At 41.8% G+C, this 21,946-nt stretch overlaps 1 protein-coding gene across 2 annotated transcripts in view; it reads left to right on the forward strand.

The window, feature by feature from the left end:
* kcng2 (potassium voltage-gated channel, subfamily G, member 2) overlaps window positions 1-13,009 on the forward strand; it is a 28,084-nt gene extending 15,075 nt beyond the window's left edge. Inside the window, exon 4 of one of the 2 annotated variants that reach the window (XM_021560317.3) lies at window positions 11,257-12,452. In XM_021560317.3, coding sequence (XP_021415992.2) covers window positions 11,257-12,078 — 822 coding nt within the window. In that variant the 3' untranslated portion in view covers window positions 12,079-12,452. Of the gene's footprint in view, window positions 1-11,256 lie in introns of both variants that reach the window. The other variant, XM_021560318.3, reaches the window with a different exon arrangement.
* The last annotated feature ends 8,937 nt before the right edge of the window (window positions 13,010-21,946 follow it).

Genomic DNA, 21,946 nt, shown 5'->3' on the forward strand with positions numbered 1-21,946 from the left:
CACCTGTACTGACCTCACCTTCTGTATGATAGCGGGGTGAACAGGGAGTGGCTTGGGTGGTTGATGTTCTTGAGGATCTTTTTGACCTTCCTGTGACATCGGGTGCTGTAGGTGTCCTGGAGGGTGGGTAGTTTGCTCCCGGTAATGCGTTGGGCAAACCGCACCACCATCTGGAGAGCCATGAGGTTGCGGGCGTTGCAGTTGCCGTTTTAGTTGACAAGCCAAATTTCTTTAGCCTCCTGAGGTTGATGAGGCTCTGTTGCGCCTTCTTCACCACACTGTCTGTGTGGGTGGTCCATTTCAGTTTGTCAGTGATGTGTATGCCAAGGAACTTGAAGCTTTCCACCTTCTCCACTGCAGTCCCGTCGATGTAGATGGGGGGGTGCACCCTCTGATGTCCACAATCATCTTCTTTGTTTTGTTGACGTTGAGTGAGAGGTTGTTTTCCAGGTACCACACTCCCAGAGCCCTCACCTCCCTGTAGGCTGTCTCATCATTGTTGGTAATCAAGCCTACTACTGTTGTATCATTTGCAAACTTGAATGCGTTGGAGGCGTGCTTGGCCACGCTGTCGTGGTTGAACGGGGAGTACAGGAGGCGGCTGAGCACGTACCCTTGTAGGGCCCCAGTGTTGAGGATCAACGGAGTGACGGTGATGTTTCCCACCACCTGGGGGCGGCCTGTCAGGAAGTCCAGGACCCAGTTGCACAGGGCGGGATTCAGACCCAGGGCCTTGAACTTAATGATGAGCTTGGAGGGTACTATGGTGTTGAATGCTGTGCTATAGTCGATTAAACAGTATTCTTACATAGGTATTCCTCTTGTCCAGATGGGATAGGGCAGAGTGATGGCGATTGCATCATCTGTGGATCTATTGGGGCGGTAAGCAAATTGAAGTGGGTCTAGGGTGGCAGGTAAGGTGGAGGTGATATGATCCTTGACTAGTTTCTCAAAGCACTTCATGATAACAGAGGTGAGTGCTACGGGGCGATAGTCATTCAGTTCAGTTACCTTTGCATTCTTGGGTACAGGAACAATGGTGACCATCTTGAAGCATGACTGGGATAGGGAAAGATTGAATATGCCCGTAAACACACCAGCCAGCTGGTCTGTACATGCTCTGATGACGCGGCTAGGGATGCCGTCTGGGCCGGCATCCTTGCGAGGTTTAACACGTTTAAATGTTTTACTCATGCCGGCCACAGAGAAGGAGAGCCCACAGTCCTTGGTAGCGGGCTGCGTCGGTGGCACTGTGTTATCCTCAAAGCGTGCAACGAATGTGTTTAGCCTGTCCGGAAGCAAGACGTCGGTCTCGGTGACGTGGCTGGTTTTCCTTTTGTAGTCTATGATTGTCTGTAGTCCCTAGTTGCAGTTGCTACATGGAGGGTTCGTTACAGTACAAAGAGGGATAGCGTTAGCGAGCTAACTCCCCAAACCAAGACCTTCTCTTGGAGTGCTCATTTCCTATTAGTGGAGGGGAGGTTACTGGATGAACTTTTAAAAGAGTAAATACTGTAAGTGAGTGAGGGAGACCGAGGTCAGGCAAGGATATATGCTGCTGTGTTACAATGAGAGAGACTTGACAAACAAACAAGAATACTCTGTACTTGGTGATAGGGAGCAGTATTATGGAATGTTTTCTGTGTATTACCATCTCAATGTTTGGACCCTTACAAAAAATGATTGCCGTTTTGAAACTGCTGTAAAAGTGCAGTAACTGCAGTCGACTGCTATTTTGGACGCAGTAATTGCAGAATAACTGCAGTATACGGCAGTTGAACTGCAGTTACACTGCAAAATTACTGCAGTAAAAGACAACGGTGCAGTTATACTGCACTCTGACTGCAATCTTTTTTCGTAAGGGGGGTTCAAGGAGAGTAGTGTAGTCCCATGCTGTAGGTGTGTAGGTTATGCTGTAGGTGTGTAGTCCCATGCTGTAGGTGTGTAGTCCCATGCTGTAGGTGTGTAGTCCCATGCTGTAGGTGTGTAGTCCCATGCTGTAGGTGTGTAGGTTATGCTGTAGGTGTGTAGTCCCATGCTGTAGGTGTGTAGTCCCATGCTGTAGGTGTGTAGGTTATGCTGTGGGCTGTATGTTCATGTGTTAATGTTAGGCAGAACAATATTGTGACTAAACACTTCAGTGAAATCCAGATCAACTAGCTTCATTAGCCAGAGCTAATAACCTTTTTTGAATGGAGTCCACCCACCATCCTCTTCCATTTAGCTAATATCCATTAACAGGAGGCTTCTGATGGCACAGATCTTCCCACTATGGCTGCAAATGAAACTAATGAAATTAAATCCCAGAACGCCTTCTTTATTGAGATGTAGATTCAGAATCAGTTTATCATGATGTGATGTTTCAGCTATAGGCTAAACGCATGAACAACTAGACCAGCAGGGTAAAAATATACTACAGTTGAAGTCGGAAGTTTACATAACTAACATCACTAAGGTTGGAGTTATTATGTCACGCCCTGGCCTTAGTATTTTGTGTTTTCTTTATTATTTTGGTCAGGACAGGGTGTCACATGGGTATTTATGTGGTGTGTTTTGTCTAGGGTTTTTTTGTAGGTTATGGGATTGTGGTTTAGTGAAGTAGTCTAGGTAAGTCTATGGTTGCCTAGAGTGGTTCTCAATCAGAGGCAGGTGTTTATCGTTGTCTCTGATTGGGAACCATATTTAGGCAGCCATATTCTTTGAGTGTTTCGTGGGTGATTGTTCCTGTCTCTGTTGCACCAGATAGGGCTGTTTCGTTTTTTTTTTTTCCACGGTTCTTGTTTTTTTTTTTTTGTATATTGTTCATTTATCATCTTCATTAAAGATGTATAAAGATAACCACGCTGCATTTTGGTCCTCCTCTCTTTCACCGGAAGAAAACCGTAACATATTAAAACTCGTTTTTCAACCACTCCACAAATTTCTTGTTAACAGACTATCGTTTTGGCAAATCGGTTAGGACATCTACTTTGTGCATAACACAAGTAATTTTTCCAACAATTGTTTACAGATTATTTCACTTATAATTCACTGTATCACAATTCCAGTGGGTCAGAAGTTTACATACACTAAGTTGACTGTGCCTTTTTAAACGGCTTGTAAAAGTCCAGAAAATTATGTCATGGCTTTAGAAGCTTCTGATAGGCTAATTGACATAATTTGAGTCAATTAGAGGTGTACCTGTGGATGTATTTCAAGGACTACCTTCAAACTCAGTGCCTCTTTGCTTGACATCATGGGAAAATCTAAAGAAATCAGCCAAGACTTCAGAAAAAAAATTGTAGACTTCAAGTCTGGTTCATCCTTGGGAGCAATTTCCAAACGCCTGAAGGTACCACGTTCATCTGTACAAACAATAGCACGCAAGTATAATCACCATGGGACCATGCAGGCGTCATACCGCTCAGGAAGGAGACGCGTTCTGTCTCCTAGAGATGAACGTACTTTGGTGCTAAAAGTGCAAATCAATCCCAGAACAACAGCAAAATACCTTGTAAACATCTGGAGGAAACCGGTACGAAAGTATCTACAGTGGGGAGAACAAGTATTTGATACACTGCCGATTTTGCAGGTTTTCCTACTTACAAAGCATGTAGAGGTCTGTAATTTTTATCATAGGTACACTTCAACTGTGAGAGACAGAATCTAAAACAAAAATCCAGAAAATCACATTGTATGATTTTTAAGTAATTACTTTTGACTTCAACTGTACATTTGTAGTCTTACACTAAGAGGTGGCGTCCTCAACCATGTTAAATCTTACATTCTGTTCAGGAATTTAGCTTGTTCCTCCGTCCAGAGGACAGGCTTATCTCACCTGCTCAGAGATGTTTTGACAACCCTTGTCTTCCTGACTCCAGTTAGGCTCTAACTTTCACATCCCTTTGCCTGTGTGCAGGTGTGGATCCATTAAAACAGAAACAATGTTGTGGTTTGTGTAAAAGTGTCAGAGGACAAATCCAATGTGATGATGGTGATTTTAAAGCACTTAGCTTGTCTGTTCTGATATAGCTCTGAGAGCGATTCGGGGCCACATAACAGCTGCATGCATGCATGCACACACACACACACACACACACACACACTTTTATGGGTCTGCTTATTGTCTCTATCTGGATGAATAGAGGATTAAGAACTGTGTCTTCAGAGTTATCTCCTCAGAGTAGTAGAATTGGGATGTCAATTTCATCCATGAACAAAATGTCTTATTTCTCCCCCTGTAAAGTCTGTGGAAATGTAGGACTTGTTTTATCCGTTTTCATCTCTCTGATAAATGACTGGGGAGATCTCTGGCTGATTTAATGGAGAGCTGAGCTTTCAGGTTACCATCTTCACAGGTGAAAGAGAACGAGGGGAAATGACTTTAAATCTTTAAATTGTTCTGCCTTGAATTGTTAATTTTCTGTTCGTAAATGGAATACTAATAACTCATATTCTTTACTCTGAATCCTCCTCATGAGACTTTGGGATACTTTAGTCTTGAATTAATAAAATTCTTGCTTGTTCCCTCACTCAGCTACTCTGTCTCCTCTCTTGCATACAGTATACAGTGCTGTGAAGAAAAATGATTTGCCCCCTTTCAGATTCTCTATTTATGCATATTTTTGATACTGAATGTTATCGGATCTTCAAACCAAAACCTAACATTAGATAAAAGGAACCTGCGTGAACAAATGACACAAGAATTAAATACTTATTTCATTAAAAAAGGTATGCAACACCCAATGCCCCTGTGTGATAAAGTAATTGCCCCCCTACACTCAACTGGTTGTGCCACCTTTAGCTGTAATGACTCCAACCAAACGCTTCCTGTAGTTGTTGATCAGTCTCTCACATCACTGTGAAGGAATTTTGGCCCACTCTTCCATGCAGAACTGCTTTAACTCAGCGACATTTGTTGGTTTTCAAGCATGAACTGCTCATTTCAAGGCCTGCCACATCTCAATTGGGATTAGGTCTGGACTTGAACCATTTTCATGTACACTTGATTGTGTGTTTTGTATCATTGTCTTGCTGCATGATCCAGCTGCACTTCAGCTTCAGCTCAGACAGATGGCCTGACATTCTCCTGTAGAATTCTCTGATACAGAGCAGAATTCATGATTCCTTCTATTAAGGCAAGTCGTCCAGGTCCTGAGGCAGCAAAACATCCCCAAACCATCACACTACCACCACCATGCTTGACCGTTCGTATAAGGTTCATATTATGGAATGCAGTGTTTGGTTTTCGCCAGGCATAATGGGACCCATGTCGTCCAAAAAGTTATACTTTTGACTCATCTGTCCATGGAACATTCTCCCAAGAGTCTTGATGATTATCCAGGTGCTTTTTGGCAAACTTGAGTCAACTTTTTGGATGAGATGGGTCCCAATTATGTCTGGCGAAAACCAAATGCTGCAGTGAGACGGCTACTATCTCTCTCTGCTCTAATCATACAACAGGATCCTGAGGCCATCTAGCCTCAAGCAAATTCTCTCACACACGCACACAGCATGGCTGGCGGGCAGCACCTTGATCCTCTGTTAGAGAGACAGCAGCTCCCTGAGTTCAGAGTGCCCCTGTTGTTTCTCCTTCGGCAGCTGCCCCTATACCAGCCCACAGTCTACAAATACTACCAGGTGTGTCAGCCCACAGTACAAATGCTACCATGTGTGTCAGCCAACAGTCTACATATACTACCAGGTTTGTCTTCTCTGCTATTTAAATCTAAAATCAGTATTAACATACAGTTCCTTCAGAAAGTATTCACTTGACTTATTCCACATTTTGTTGTTACAGCCTGAATTCAAAATTGATTAAACACATTTTCTTTCTCACCCATCTACACACAATACCCCATAATGACAAAGTGAAAACATGTTTTTTATGGTTTTTTTTGCAAATGTATTGAAAATGAAATACCGACATATTTAAATGAAGTATTCACACCCCCGAGCCAATACTTTGTAGAAACCCTTTTGGCAGCAATTACAGCTATGACTCTTTCTTGGTAAGTCTAAGAGTTTTCCACACCTGGATTGTGAAACATTTGCCCATTTTATTCTTTAAAAAAAATCTTCAAATTCTGTCCAATTGGTTGTTGATCGTTGCTAGACAACAAATTTCAGGTCTTGCCATAGATTTTCAAGTAGATTTAAGTCAAAACTGTAACTCTGCCAACATTCACTGTCATCTTGGTAAGCAACTCCAGTGTAGATTTTGCCTTGTGTTTTAGGTTATTGTCTTGCTGAAAGGTGAATTAATCTCCCAGTGTCTGGTGGAGAGCAGACTGAACCAGGTTTTCCTCTATGATTTTGTCTGTTTTGAGCTCCATTGTCACGCCCTGACCTTAGATATCTCTGTTTTTCTATATATTTTGGTTAGGTCAGGGTGTGACTAGGGTGGGTACTCTAGTTTTTGTATGTCTAGGGTTTTTGTATGTCTATGTTGGCCTGATATGGTTCCCAATCAGAGACAGCTGTTTATCGTTGTCTCTGATTGGGGATCATATTTAGGTAGCCATTTTCCTCATTTGTGTTGTGGGATCTTGTCTATGTATAGTTTCCTTAGTGCACAGCAGTAGCATCACGTTTCGTTGGGTTGTTGTTTTGTTAGGTGAGTTTCAGTTTATTCAAATTATGTGGAACTCTACTCACGCTGCGTGCGCCTTGGTCTCATCATTATGACGAATGTGACATCCATTCCCTTTCTTTGTTATTCTAAAAAAAACTCCCCAGTCTTTAACGATTACAAGCATAACCATAACATGATGCCATCACCACTATGCTTGAAAATATGGATAGTGGTGCTCAGTAATGTGTTGTATTTGCCCCAAACATAACACTTTGTATTCAGGACAAAATGTTATTTGCTTTGCCATAGTTTTTGCAGTATTACTTTAGTACCTTTTTGCAAACAGGATGCATGTTTTGGAGTAGTTTTATTCTATTCAGGTTTCCTTCTATTCACTCTGTCATTTAGGTTAGTATTGTGGAGTAACTACAATGTTGTTGATCCATCTTCAGTTCTCCACAGCCATTAAACTATGTAACTGTTTTAAAGTCACCGTTGGCCTTGTGGTGAAATCCCTGAGATGTTTCCTTCCTCTCAGGCAACTGAGTTAGGAAGGATGCCTGTATCTTTGTAGTGACTGGGTGTATTGGTACACCATCCAAAGATTGTTTTGTTTGTTTACCTTCTCAATAGGTGCCCTTCTTTGTGAGGCATTGCAAAACCTCCCTGGTCTTTGTGGTTGAGTCATTATTTACCTTACAGATTATTGTATGTGTGGGGTACAGAGACAAAGTAGTCATTCAATCATGTTAAACCCTATTATTGCACACAGAGTGAGTCCATGCAAGGTATGTGACTTGTTAAGCAGACTTTTAAATTGTGAAGTTAATTATGCTTGCTATAACAAATGAGTATTCAACTTACTGACTCAAGACATTTCAGCTTTTCATTTATTAATTTGTAAAAATGTCGACAACAAAAAACATGGAGTATTGTGTGTAGGCCAGTGACAAAATATACATGTAATCCATTTTAAATTCAGGCTGTAACACGTGTGGGAAGGTCTACGGATGTGAATACTGTATACGACTAGGTGTGTCAGCCCACAGTCTACATGTACTACCATGTGTCAGCCTACAGTCTACATATACTACCAAGTGTCAGCTCACAGTCTACATTTACTACCAAGTGTCAGCCTACAGTCTACATGTACTACCAAGTGTCAGCCTACAGTCTACATGTACTACCAAGTATCAGCCTACAGTCTACATGTACTACCAAGTGTCAGCCTACAGTCTACATGTACTACCAAGTGTCAGCCTACAGTCTACATGTACTACCAAGTGTCAGCCCACAGTCTACATGTACTACCAAGTGTCAGCCCACAGTCTACATGTACTACCAAGTGTCAGCCCACAGTCTACATGTACTACCAAGTGTCAGCCCACAGTCTACATGTACTACCAAGTGTCAGCCCACAGTCTACATGTACTACCAAGTGTCAGCCCACAGTCTACATGTACTACCAAGTGTCAGCCCACAGTCTACATGTACTACCAAGTGTCAGTCTACAGTCTGAAATTGAGCGAACAGTGTAACATTTTTGCAACAAGGGAAAAGACAGAGCGATTTCCTCTAGATACCACATTCAGAACAGCTTTCCCATTTTGAAATGTCAACATATTTTATACAAGGTTTCTGTTGCACTTGTACCTTTAAAACAACATCAGATCTTCAATATTATATCCAGTATCAGAAAAAATAACAATAGGCTGGACAGCACCACCTACTGGAGAATTGATCTATCTACATCTACCTTTGGTCTCCCATCCAGGGTGTTAACCAAGCCCAGCCCTGCATAGATATGATTTTGTCACTCACTGTGCTATCATGAGAATAATTAATGAGATCCCCACTTAAAACTAGATACATTCACTGTTGCTATCAAAGTCATTCCAACGGGTAGGTTTAACACAGCAAAGGAAATGTAACCATACTTAATACATCATTATCATCAATTGTACTAGTTAGGCCTTTTAAAGCATTTGCAAAGTCATCAACAGCTATTGTTTCAATTCAACCCAGGGGTCAAAACAGGAGTTGGAGAATCTAGACCCAAGAAATGTGTGTTCTCAGATGAGGAATTCTTGAAATTCAAAAATGGTCGCCATGTTCATAGCTGCTATGTTAACAGTCCTGTCCTCACCCCGCTTTAAACCTGCAACATTTTCTCCCCGCCAACAACAGGGGTGTGAACAGATTGTTTCATGAACAGTGCTTGTTCCCATAGAAATAGACGTGGCGTGCGCAGGGGGGCCTGAGTGGGGAAAGTTTGGTTAACACACTTCATGGCTGGTACACGCCTGTCTGGAGCTCTGATACGGTCAGAGTAGCATGTTTGCTGAATCGGATAATTGTGTGTTTTTAATTTGATCCACTGTGGCCGTGTCTGTGTATCACAGAGCACTGTAGGGCATGGGGAAGGGGGGAAGGGGGCCTGCGGTGCATGTAGCCTACTCCATTAGAAAGATTCCCATCAAAGGCCAACGTTACTACAACAACGACGGGCCAAATTGTAAATATGTTTTACAGGTGCACACAAAAAAAACTGATTGAATCAACATCGTTTCCATGTCATTTTAACACACAAAAACAAATCATGATGACGTTGAATCAACATCGTTTCCATGTCATTTTAACACACAAAAACAAATCATGATGACGTTGAATCAACATCGTTTCCATGTCATTTTAACACACAAAAACAAATCATGATGACGTTGAATCAACATCGTTTCCATGTCATTTTAACACACAAAAACAAATCATGATGACGTTGAATCAACATCGTTTCCATGTCATTTTAACACACAAAAACAAATCATGATGACGTTGAATCAACATCGTTTCCATGTCATTTTAACACACAAAAACAAATCATGATGACGTTGAATCAACGTGGAAAACTGATTGGATTTACAAAAGTCATCAACTCAAGGGAATTTCCTCTTTTTTTTTTTTTTACCCAACTTTTAACCTAAACCCAATGTCATGGTGGCATCTTTTGTTAACTTCATGTTGAATTCACGTTAGTTGATAACTCCACCAGACGTCTGTGCCAGTGGGTTTATCGTTGTGCTCTGTGAATAACCAAGCATAGTGACGTGGTTGCATGTTGTCTGAATTAGTAAACATGGAAGAAAGGTTGTTTTCTGAAATGTTTATTTCTGTTCTGCCTTCTAAGCCGTTCAAATACACAGATTTGCTTTGATGAAATTATATTTACTACAATAATGAGAATCTAAATTGTCCCCCAGCTCTGTTCTTACTCTCCCTCCTCACTATGCGATGTTGTATGTTTCCAAGGATACACTGGATTGGTTTTTAAGCACCTCTTATTCACAAGGGATGATTTTCTAACAGGTTAGAGCTCAATAGCTGCTCAAAGACACATGTTCCCTAATAACATTTAAGGAGTAATTGGGTAGAATGTATAATGTATAATGAAACGGAAGGCAAGTCACAAAAAGTTGGCAAAAGTAATTCAGACATTATTTTATGCTCACTTGTTCTTAAACATGTTGATGAAACGTAGCTAGGTTTCCCAGAGTAAGAGTGCAATGAAAGGAGGACCAACAGCTTGGGTTATTTCTTTTATACAAATAAATAATTATAGATGGCTTTACGCATCCACCCCCTTCTCCATCCCCTCCTCCCCCTTTCTCACAGTTCTCCTTGTGGGCCTGTTTTCATAATCTCATGTAATTACAGTTCTATAATATTTATGGACCAATTTAGAGCAGACGGAAAATGTATTACCCTACAGGAAGTAAGGATGTTTCAGCATGTCAGATGTAAATGTATTACCCTACAGGAAGTAAGGATGTTTCAGCATGTCAGATGTAAATGTATTACCCTACAGGAAGTAAGGATGTTTCAGCATGTCAGATGTAAATGTAATTCTAATATGTTTATAATGTAGTCACAGTTGGCTTTAGCTTTCTACCTGCTGATCCCAGGAAGGAAATCATTTTCACTTAATGGAGAGAGAGAGATTACTGGTGTGGATGGACACCAGTAATTTATATCTTGGGTACAAAGATTCTGTATGTATGACCAGATATTGCTACCAGGGTGGTTTGTCTAAAAGAGTTGTACATTGTACTGTATAGCCCAGCTGTCTTGTCAATTAAAGGAAGGGAATAGTGTTTCCTCAGTCAGTGTTCAACCTCAATGAATCATCAAAGCCTCTCCTCTTACCTTTATAAATCATGTAAAGTACTGCCGACAGACAGCCTGTCTATTTTATAATACAAAGGAAGACAAATTGACATCTCCCTCTGGCTGTTTGATCAAAGAAACTGATCTCTTTTCCTGTTGATCCCAATCAACTAGCAGGGACATTCATATTATTTTGTGTGCTGCTCCATCAGAGTACAAAACCCTCTCCAGCTCTCCCTCAATCACTGCTCTGGCACCCTCCCCCCCCCCCGGTGTGGAGGAGTTTGGCACCACTGGTGGCTTTTGAACTGGCCCTTCGAGCCAGATAGGAATAACTGACTTGTGTGATTTTAGGAGACAGTTGTTCATAGTGTTTTATAATAGTGAATGTATTGTCCTTTCCTAACAATGTCTTGGATTATAATTGTTGCTCACCTTCACACTTTTACCCCTTAACTTTTTCAACAACACTTTTAAAACCCTTAACACTGTTCTCTCTCCTCCACTGTGTTTTTCTTAACACGGTTTCCTCTGTCTTCCAGGGTGAGTGTTCTCAGAGGTGCTACAATATCTTTGTCCTGGAGACGGTGTGTGTGGCCTGGTTCTCTCTGGAGTTCCTGCTGCGCTTCATCCAGACGCCGAGCAAGTGTGTGTTCCTGAAGACGCCCCTCAACATCATCGACGTGGTGGCCATCCTTCCCTACTACATTACCCTGATCGTAGACTCTCTGTCTGAGGGAGGGGAGAAGCCCAGTGGCGGGAACAACTACCTGGAGAAGGTGGGCCTGGTGCTGCGGGTACTCCGGGCCCTGAGGATCTTCTACGTGATGCGTCTGGCGCGCCACTCCCTGGGGCTGCAGACCTTGGGCCTGACGGTCCGACGCTGCACCCGTGAGTTCGGCCTGCTCCTCCTCTTCCTGTGTGTTGCCATGGCACTTTTCTCCCCTCTGGTGTTCCTGGCGGAGAGCGAGATGGGCGCCAAGTATGACTTCACCAGCATCCCTGGCACCTACTGGTGGGCGGTGATCTCCATGACAACGGTGGGGTACGGGGATATGGTGCCGCGGAGCATCCCGGGTCAGGTGGTGGCACTCAGTAGCATCCTCAGTGGGATCCTCCTGATGGCGTTCCCCGTCACCTCCATCTTCCACACATTCTCTCGGTCCTACCTGGAGCTGAAGGAGGAGCAGAACAGAACGCTGAGACAGAAACCAGACTTCCAGGACTCCACCAAGTCTCAGAACAGCGAGGACTCGGCCGAGACCGACAGTTATCATGGCATCACTGAGGCCGCCGCCTCCGCATTACGCAAGAAGTCCATCGCCATTGCGTCACAGAGGAGGGCCATGCAGACTCAAGACTGAGTGTGTGTGTGTGTGCAATGTGAGAGCCTGAGGTTGTGCAGTGCTCTACTAAAGCTAGAGGACTACTAAACAGGGATTGGAAGTTTTTCTTGAGCTTAAGAAGAAAATGAGCTCTGACGTTTGTGATCCTCATAGCTCTGTCCATCAGACTTCAATAGAGTTTCTAAGATTTTATAAGACAGCTGCAAAAGTATTTTTGCTGACATTATTGGTGAAGAGCTGACCAGAAGATAAAAAGACAAGCCCTACAACACAGGAGTATAGAAGCCCTACAACACAGAAGTATATAAGCCCTACCACACAGGAGAATAGCCCTACAACACAGGAGAATAGCCCTACAACACAGGAGAATAGCCCTACAACACAGGAGAATAGCCCTACAACACAGGAGAATAGCCCTACAACACAGGAGTATAGCCCTACAACACAGGAGTATAGCCCTAGAACACAGGAGAATAAAAGCCCTACAACACAGGAGAATAGCCGTACAACACAGGAGAATAGCCGTACAACACAGGAGAATAGCCCTACAACACAGGAGTATAGCCCTACAACACAGCATGGGGAGAAAGCTTCTCTCTCACAAATATTCAGTAGGGTAAATATATTATTTTAGTGGAAAAACACCTTTGATTAAAATATTATAATGTTGGTATGTATTTAGGATAAGAAGGATTGCAATAAGATAAGTGCAATAAGAAAGATTGACTATAAACACATTTTGCAGATTTCTGAATGCTTAGTTTGCTTCTATCTAGACTCAGGATCTGCATATTTTAATAAATGTAAGGAAACTATGACCTCGGCTGATGTAATGTATGTTTCTACACAACTTTATTGAATGAATTTCAGCCCATGATTCTGTTACGTTTCCCTCCAGCACATCTCCTCTGACTAATAAATGGTTCTGCTTTCAGGCATGGTTACATTACACGCAAGAGTCATTGGATGGATAGGGCAGTTTTGCATAGGGCAGTTTTGTTAGCTGTCTAGCATGCGCCAAACACCGGTGTGTGTAAGCGTAACTTGGGTTGTGTAGCGGAAGTGGTTTCATTGGATGGAGGCACCCATAGCTGTATGGATCTGTGCAAAACTGCTACAGTAAATGTATATTTTTGCTCGCTGGGTAAAGATAAGGGCCATATGTTTTGAAAGCTATATCGCAAGCAATGATTATTGATGTTTCTAAACGTTAAAACACCGCGTCGGAATTGTAGTTCACATGAGCCAGTCGTTGTTAGTGGAATTCTAAATTCCTCTGTATTATTTCCCAATCAGAATTAATTTCTCTGTCAATGCATTCGAAGGGCTTGTAAGACCCTATATTTTTATAAGAATGGACAGAGCCCCGGTCTCAAAAGTCAGGTAACAGCGTTTAATTCAAGAGAGTACTGGTACATACACATTTTTCCACAGGTTATAAACTGAAAATGACTTCAGCGTTTTCTAAATGTTCTATCTCTTCATGACACGGGTAGAGAGGCCCTATAGTTCTCGAGCCTTCCCTCCTCGCCTGAAGCCAAGGTCAGTCATTGTACAAGATCACCGTCCTATCCCCCAGCACCTATTTAATATCCCGTCTTAATCTTGGGCGGGTGTGCCTCTCATGATTAAGTTTAGTTTATTTACGGTAGTGCACTTTACCACAAGTTATTTTCGAACCTGCTTCAGTGTATATCGGTTATACAAAACCCAGTGTATGTTGGTCATACAAAACCCTGTGGGAATAGCAAAGCTTCCATTATTGATGAATTCTGAAAATTTTAGAACATCAATCAAAGAACTCAAATCCCCCCAGAATCGAGAATCCACTAACAGTTGTGGGCGAAGCTAATGGCTGGAAACTGTAGGGAGAAGGCAGAATGCCTTCTAGAGTTTAAGAGCTAGGTGTTACCATCCTGTGTTGATGGGCAAACGTGAAATCAAAACCCAACGCTCAAATAGCCAATGGATCTAGGGATGTAACCGCTTCCCCATGTCTCTCAAACCTCCGTTTTGGAAGATACTGACTTTATGAAAATGTACACTTTATAAACTCACCTGTCTTTCAAAGATAATTCGTAAAAATCAAAATAACTTCACAGATCTTCATTGTAAAAGGTTTAAACCCTGTTTCAATGAACCATAAACAATTAATGAACATGCACCTGTGGAACGGTCGTTAAGACACTAACAGCTTACAGACGGTAGGCAATTAAGGTCACAGTTATGAAAACTTAGCACACTAAAGAGGCCTTTCTACTGACTCTGAAAAACACCAAAAGAGAGATGCCCAGGGTCCCTGCTCATCTGCGTGAACGTGCCTTAAGCATGCTGCAAGGAGGCATGAGGACTGCAGATGTGGCCAGGGCAATAAATTGCAATGTCCGTACTGTGAGACACCTAAGACAGCGCTACAGGGAGACAGGACGGACAGCTGATCGTCCTCGCAGTGGCAGACCACTTGTAACAACACCTGCACAGGATCGGTACATCTGAACATCACACCTGCGGGACAGGTACAGGATGGCAACAACAACTGCCCGAGTTACACCAGGAACGCACAATCCCTCCATCAGTGCTCAGACTGTCCGCAATAGGCTGAGAGAGGCTGGACTGAGGACTTTTGTAAGGCAGGTCCTCACCAGACATCACCGGCAACAACTTCACCTATGGGCACAAACCCACCGTCGCTGGACCAAACAGGACTGGCAAAAAGTGCTCTTCACTGACAAGTCGCGGTTTTGTCTCACCTGTGGTGATGGTCGGATTCGCGTTTATCGTCGAAGGAATGAGCGTTACACCGAGGCCTGTACTCTGGACCGGGATCGATTTGGAGGTGGAGGGTCCATCATGGTCTGGGGCGGTGTGTCACAGCATCATCGGACTGACCTTGTTGTCATTGCAGGCAATCTCAACGCTGTGGGTTATAGGGAAGACATCCTCCTCCCTCATGTGGTACCCTTCCTGCAGGCTCATCCTGACATGACCCTCTAGCATGACAATGCCACCAGCCATACTGCCCGTTCTGTACTTGATTCCCTGCAAGACAGGAATGTCAGTGTTTTGCGATGGCCAGCGAAGAGCCCGGATCTCAATCCCATTGAGCACGTCTGGGACCTGTTGGATACGAGGGTGAGGGCTAGGGCCATTCCCCCCAGAATTGTCCGGGAGCTTGCAGGTGCCTTGGCAAATCTGGTGCAGTCCATGAGGAGGAGATGCACTGCAGTACTTAATCTTGTAACTCCCATCCCGGATCCGGGAGCATTGTCATCAACTGACACTAATTAGGATAACGCAACGGACATAAATATTACTAGAAAATATTAATATTCATGAAATCACAAATGAAATATATTGAAACACAGCTTAGCCTTTTGTTAATCACCCTGTCATCTCAGATTTTGAAAATATGCTTTACAGCCAAAGCAAGACAAGCATTTGTGTACGTTTATCGATAGCGTAGCATAGCATTATGCCTAGCTAGCAGCAGGCAACTTGGTCACGAAAATCAGAAAAGCAATCAAATTAAATCGTTTACCTTTGATGAGCTTCGGATGTTTTCCCTCACAAGACTCCCAGTTAGATAGCAAATGTTCCTTTTTTCCCAAAATATTATTTTTGTAGCCAAAATAACTCCATTAGTTCTTCACGTTTGGCTGAGAATTCGACCGGAAATAGCTCCATAATATCGACAGAAACATGGCAAACGTTGTTTATAATCAATCCTCAAGGTGTTTTTCAAATATCTATTCGATAATATATCAACCGGGACAGGTGGCTTCATAGTAGGAAAGAGAGAAACAATGGCCGCATTTGTCTTTTACGCACAAAACACTCTGAGAGACTCCTGCTGACGCAATGTTGACGTTCAGGCTAATTTTTCAAAATAAAAGCTTGAAACTATGTATTGTGACACTAGACACATTAGGAAAGCCATAGAAAAAAGGAATCTGGTTGATATCTTATTCACTGCTCAATAGGGAGGCATAGGAACGCAGAGCTTTCTAAATAAGAGTCCTTCCTGATTGGATTTTTCTCAGGCTTTCGCCTGCAATATCAGTTCTGTTATACTCACAGACAATATTTTTACAGTTTTGGAAACTTTCGAGTGTTTTCTATCCTAAGCTGTCAATTATATGCATATTCTAGCATATTGTCCTGACAAAATAGCCTGTTTACTTTGGGAACGTTATTTTTCCAAAAATGCAAATAGTGCCCCCTAGATTCAACAGGGTTAATGCAGCTGGTGGCCACACCAGATACTGACTGTTACTTTTGATTTTGACCCCCAGTTTGTTCAGGGACACATTATTCCATTACTATTAGTCACATGTCTGTGGAACTTGTTCAGTTTGTCTGTTGTTGAATCTTATGTTCATACAAATATTTACACATGTTAAGTTTGCTGAAAATAATTAGTTCTTTGCTGAGTTTAGTACATTTTTACACTAGAATCAATGTCTGACTAATAATGATGCAACAGGCCGTTTTCAACCAGCGAAGTTAGTTGAGTTCAGCTGCCCTTCAGTATGTTGGCTAAGGTTGGAAATCAAAAGGTGCATTGTGATTCGAACTGGCAACCTTGTGTTTAATGCCCTCCAACCTGCCTCCCTTCGAGACATTCCATTATTTGACTCTCACCTGCAAACTCCACAAACTGACCTGTCACAAAGTTTTCCCACAACTTTCATCCAACCAATCAATTCGTCCCCGACTACCTCCAGAAGTGGTCAGGAAGATGATCAATCAGTTATAATTGTCTACACCCGTCTAAAAATGTGGGCAGAATCTGAATTTGGACAAGTTCAAGACAATGGACGCATATGTTCACAACAAGTAAACAGGGCTCAGTTAAGAAACACAGACCTCAATAATTAAAAAGCAATACATTCCCACTGGGCTCAAGCTGGTTGAATCAACGTTGTTTCAACATGATTTTGATTTTTGTTCAGGGGCAGATAGACAAATTTTTACCTTGTCAACTCTGGGATTCGATCTAGCAACCTTTCAGTTACTGGCCCAATGTGGAATATACAAAACTGTTGTTTTGAGGGTGACAATTCAACCACAGGATTATTTCATGGAAACCAAATTTCAGACATTTTGAATTTGTACTTTTAAAACAATGCCAAATTTTCAAAGTTAGTGCACTCGGAATGTATCAGACCCTTTTTTCCACATTAGGCATATTCTAAAATTGATTAAATAGTTTGTTTTGTTCATCAGTTTACACACAATACCCCATAATGACAAAGCAAAAACAGGTTTAGAAATTTTTGCAAGTTTCTTAAAAATAAAATACAAATCACATTTACATAAGTATTCAGACCCTTTGCTCAGTACTTTGTTGAAGCACTTTTGGCAGCAATTACAGCCTTGAGTCTTCTTGGCTATGACTCTACAAGCTTGGGCACACCAGCATTTGGGGAGTGTCTCCCATTCCTCTCTACAGAGCCTCTAAAGCTATGTCAGGGTGGATGGGGAGCGTCGCTGCACAGCTATTTTCAGATCTCTCCAGAGATGTTCGATTGGGTTCAAGTCCGGGCTCCGTCTGGGCCACTCAAGGACATTCAAACACTTGTCCCCGAAGTCACTCTTGCGTTGTGTTGGTTGTGTGCTTAGGGTTGTTGTCCTGTTGGAAGGTGAACCTTCGCCCCAGTCTGAGGTTCTGAGCAGGTGTTCATCAAGGATCTCTGTACTTTGCTCCATTCATCTTTCCCTCAATCTTGTCAAGTCTCCCAGTCCCTGCCGCTGAAAAACATATCAACAGCCGGATGCTGTCACCACCATGCTTAATCTGGTACCATCCCTACGGTGTTCTCCAAACGTGGCGCTTGGTATTCAGGACAAAGAGTTCAATCTTAGTTTCATCAGATCAGATAATCTTGTTTCTAATGGTCAGAGTCTTTAGGTGCCTTTTGGCAAACTCCAAGCAGGCTGTCATGTGCCTTTTACTGAGGAGTGGCTTCCATTTGGCCACTTGACCATAAAGACCTGATTGGTGGAGTGCTGCAGAGATAGTTGTCCTTCTGGGAGGTTCTTCCATCTCCACAGAGGAACTCTGGAGGTCTGTCAGAGTGACCATAGAGTCTTGGTGGTTCCAAACTTCTCTCATTTTAAGAATGATGGAGGCCAACGTGTTCTTGGGGACCTTCAATACAGCAGACATTTTTTGGTACCCTTCCCCAGATTTGTGACTCGACACAATCCTGTCTCGGAGCTCTATGGACAATTCCTTTGACTTCATGGCTTGGTTTTTGCTCTGACATGCACTGTCAACTGCGGCGCCTTATATAGACGGGTGTGTGCCTTTCCAAATCATGTCCAATCAATTGAATTTACCCCAGGTGGACTACAATCAAGTTGTAGAAACATCTCAAGGATGATCAATGGAAACAAGATGGACCTGAGCTCAATTTTCGAGTATCATAGCAAAGGGTCTGAATCCTTATGTAAATAAATAACGTAGCTGGGCAGCTCCTCCTGGAGAATTGATCTACAGCTACCCTTTGGTCTCCCATCAAGGGTTTTAACCAAGCCCAGCCCTGTTTAGCTATGATATTTGTCACTGTCTTTTTACCAATGTGCTATTGTGAGAATGATTGTTTGTCGAGAGATCTTCACTAAACTAAATAGATTCACTGGTGCTATCGAAGTCATTCCAAAGGGTAGTTTTAACGGAGCAAATTGAATGTAACCATGCTTTATCGATCATCAATGACGCTATTTAGGCCTATAAGGCATTTGCAAATTCATCAAAAGCAATTTTTTTTTTTTTTACCCAGAATTCAACAAAATGTACAATACATTAGACCTAGGGTTTCAAGCTCTGGTTGATTTAAAATGTAATGATATTCAAAATATTACAATTTGAAGTAGATGTATATTCTGCTTGGTCAGTTCCATCTGTGCCATTCACTTAATTCCAGTTTGTCTTCAAATAAAACAAAATTACATGTTGGATTCAAGTCCCCATCTCAACAAAATAAATTTAAGAATTGGACCAAATCAAACTATATTTAAAGTGTATTTAATGTTTTATTCTATTTAGTCCTATTCGATAACTTAGATTTTTTATTAAGATGGAGACTTAAATCCAATATATATTATTCCTTTGTAGACAAACTGAAATTAAAGACAGACAATTTTTTTAATTCATTTTTTTTTTAAACAGGGAGTCACCATTGAGACCAGGGTCTCTTTCACAAGGGAGCCCTGCATACACAATTCAGGAGACAAAATGAAGTCAAAATCAGATACAATGTAAAACAAATACAACACAAATATTCAAGAAGAACAGATACATTCCTCAGTAAGAAGTTTCCCAATCAATATTTGAAATGACCTGAGCAGCACCAGAACATCCAATTGTAATGTATTTTGTATTTTTGGCTCCATGGTAGATGGCATCCAAAGGCTTAAGAGTAGTGGCTGCTGCAATCTGGTAAATGGTGTCACCATAGTCATGAACTGGCAAGAAAGTTGACTGTACAACCTGCTTCCTACCACTAGGGAGACGCAATATCCATTCCTAACAAATAAGCTTTAAATCTTAGCTTTTTAACTAGCTGCATAGGCTTTTTAAACATGATCTTTGTCAATCCAAATGCTCAGATATTTAGCCAAGTGAGACAGAAGGAACCATCCAAGCAGAAGATAAATCTCTTTCAAATGTTGATATTTGGTTGAGTTGACAATCAAACACAATTCAACATCACTTTTGAAATACAACAAATAGCCTATTAACGTGACGACAATGTAAAAATGATATGTTGGATTCATATCTCCAATTCAATTCAAGAATGGGATTAAGCCAGTGGCTCAGATGGAACGATCCAAGCAGTAGACACAGATGTAGGATCTTAATTTGAGCCAGTTTGCTACAGCAGGAAAATAATCCTGCAGCAACAGGAATGGATTGATGTGGATTATAATTAAGACATTTTTGTAGGGGTTGATGGGTTTTTCGTAAGGGAAATCAAGGCCTAGATTCCATCAGATCAAGTGTTAACCGGCGATAGAAGATACCCGCATGGCAGATGTTTTGGCAGTGGAGGTGGACCTGCTTTGGAGCCCTCAAATCGGTGAACAGCTGCTCTTGCGATCATTGTCACAAAGCCACACGTGTTAGAAGTTCAGAACAAGAAAGTGTAGGTCATATAGAAATCATTGATTTTATTTTTTATTTAACTAGGCAAGTCAGTTAAGAACAAATTCTTATTTACAATGACGACCTAGGAACAGTGGGTTAACTGCCTTGTTCAGCGACAGAATTACAGATTTTTACCTAGGCAGCTCGGGGATTCCTTTCGGTTGCTGTCCCAACGCTCTAACCACGAGGCTACCTGCCGCCCCTAATGTTGCTCAAATGAAAAAAAAAAAAAAAAACATAATGAAGGTTTCTATCATGTAGATTACATCTCACATTCCAGTGTTCCAACTTGGAAACAAGGCTGCATGGGATTTCTGTTAATGTGACTCCATGCAGCCAATGGCAATGTCGCTTCAGGTAGAATGCCAGGAGCCGCTCGTGGATTTTACAGCTCTCAGTTCCACCTCTTGACACTGCTATGCGGATGTCGGCTAAAGCGGATCTGATTGAATAGAGACGCAAGTGAAAATTACTAAATTCAGAACCTCAAAGTTATAACCTCAAAGTTTAAAAATGTCCTGCATTGAAAGTTCTACTGAAACAGGGTGATCAAATTAAGATCAGACATCGGTAGGTCTTCACATCTGTGGAGATCTTCACAATTTCTGTAATAATCTGCACAGAATCTTGGCACTGATCACTTGCACCTTGTACTTTGAATGTAATCTCAAAATGCAATCCAGGTAATTTGTTTCTGCTATTAGATGAAGCACAGTGAAATCACATTAATATGTTGTATAAATAAATACTACGTATTCCCATGTTAATTTAGCTGCTTTCAACCTTTTAAATGGTTGAAAGCGCAGTCCTATACATTTGGGTGACAACTAAACCAAAAATCAGACATTGTTTTTCCATTGGAATTTAGTTGTGCTTTCAGATGGTGGAAAGCATCGTGATAACAAATTGGAAATTCAACTAATTTTTTGGCTCTCTTTGAGTGGGTGAATATAGGTCGTAATCTCATTTATCAACAACGCAATCAAATATTACCCAATTATCGACGTTGAAATGACGTAGTGTGCCCAGTGGGTTCTGTACACTAATTGAAATCATCCATCTCCCAAAATAAATGTAATTTAATTTGCACGTTTAATATAACTTATTAGGACTGTGAAGTATAATGCTGTATTCAGAACCAAGTGGGTAGGTGGTAATTGCCAGTTGTGAAGTCGTAAATACGAGTTGGTGTGCATTCACGTTTTGTACTGGGAAATTCCATCATACATAGAGGTCATTAGAAGGCTTGTGATTGTGTTGCTCTTTTTTTTGCCCATAAAAAGTATATCCAGAACTGTTCACTTTCTAAATTAAAAGGCAGATGAACAGAATACTTTTTGTATCAACAATTTGTATTCTGTTCTTACCATAAACAACCGCTGAAGATGCTGTTATGTTTGTTCTGCAAGTAGGAAAGATGCTGCCATGCTTCCCCCTCTGCAAGTGGGAAACTCTGAGCACATGGATGATAGGAGTTACCCACTAGTAATTACCAATTGGAGGGGCGTTCAAGTGGATATTTCCCAGTAGTATGCGGGTATTTACAAAATTACGAGATGTGATCGCAGCATTAGTCCAATCTCATCATAGGAGGAAGAAGCAGTTCTTTTGTTCCTCCCAGTTGTTTTCCAAAAGGGAACACTATATCCTATACGGTGCACTACGTTTGACCAGGGCCCATAGGAATTTGGTGAAAAGAAGTGCACCATGTAGGGAATAGGGTACCATTTGGAA

Source organism: Oncorhynchus mykiss, chromosome 30, assembly GCF_057628025.1.
Source record: "Oncorhynchus mykiss isolate SJ-2025 chromosome 30, ASM5762802v1, whole genome shotgun sequence".
Classification (NCBI taxonomy): Eukaryota; Metazoa; Chordata; class Actinopteri; order Salmoniformes; family Salmonidae; genus Oncorhynchus; species Oncorhynchus mykiss.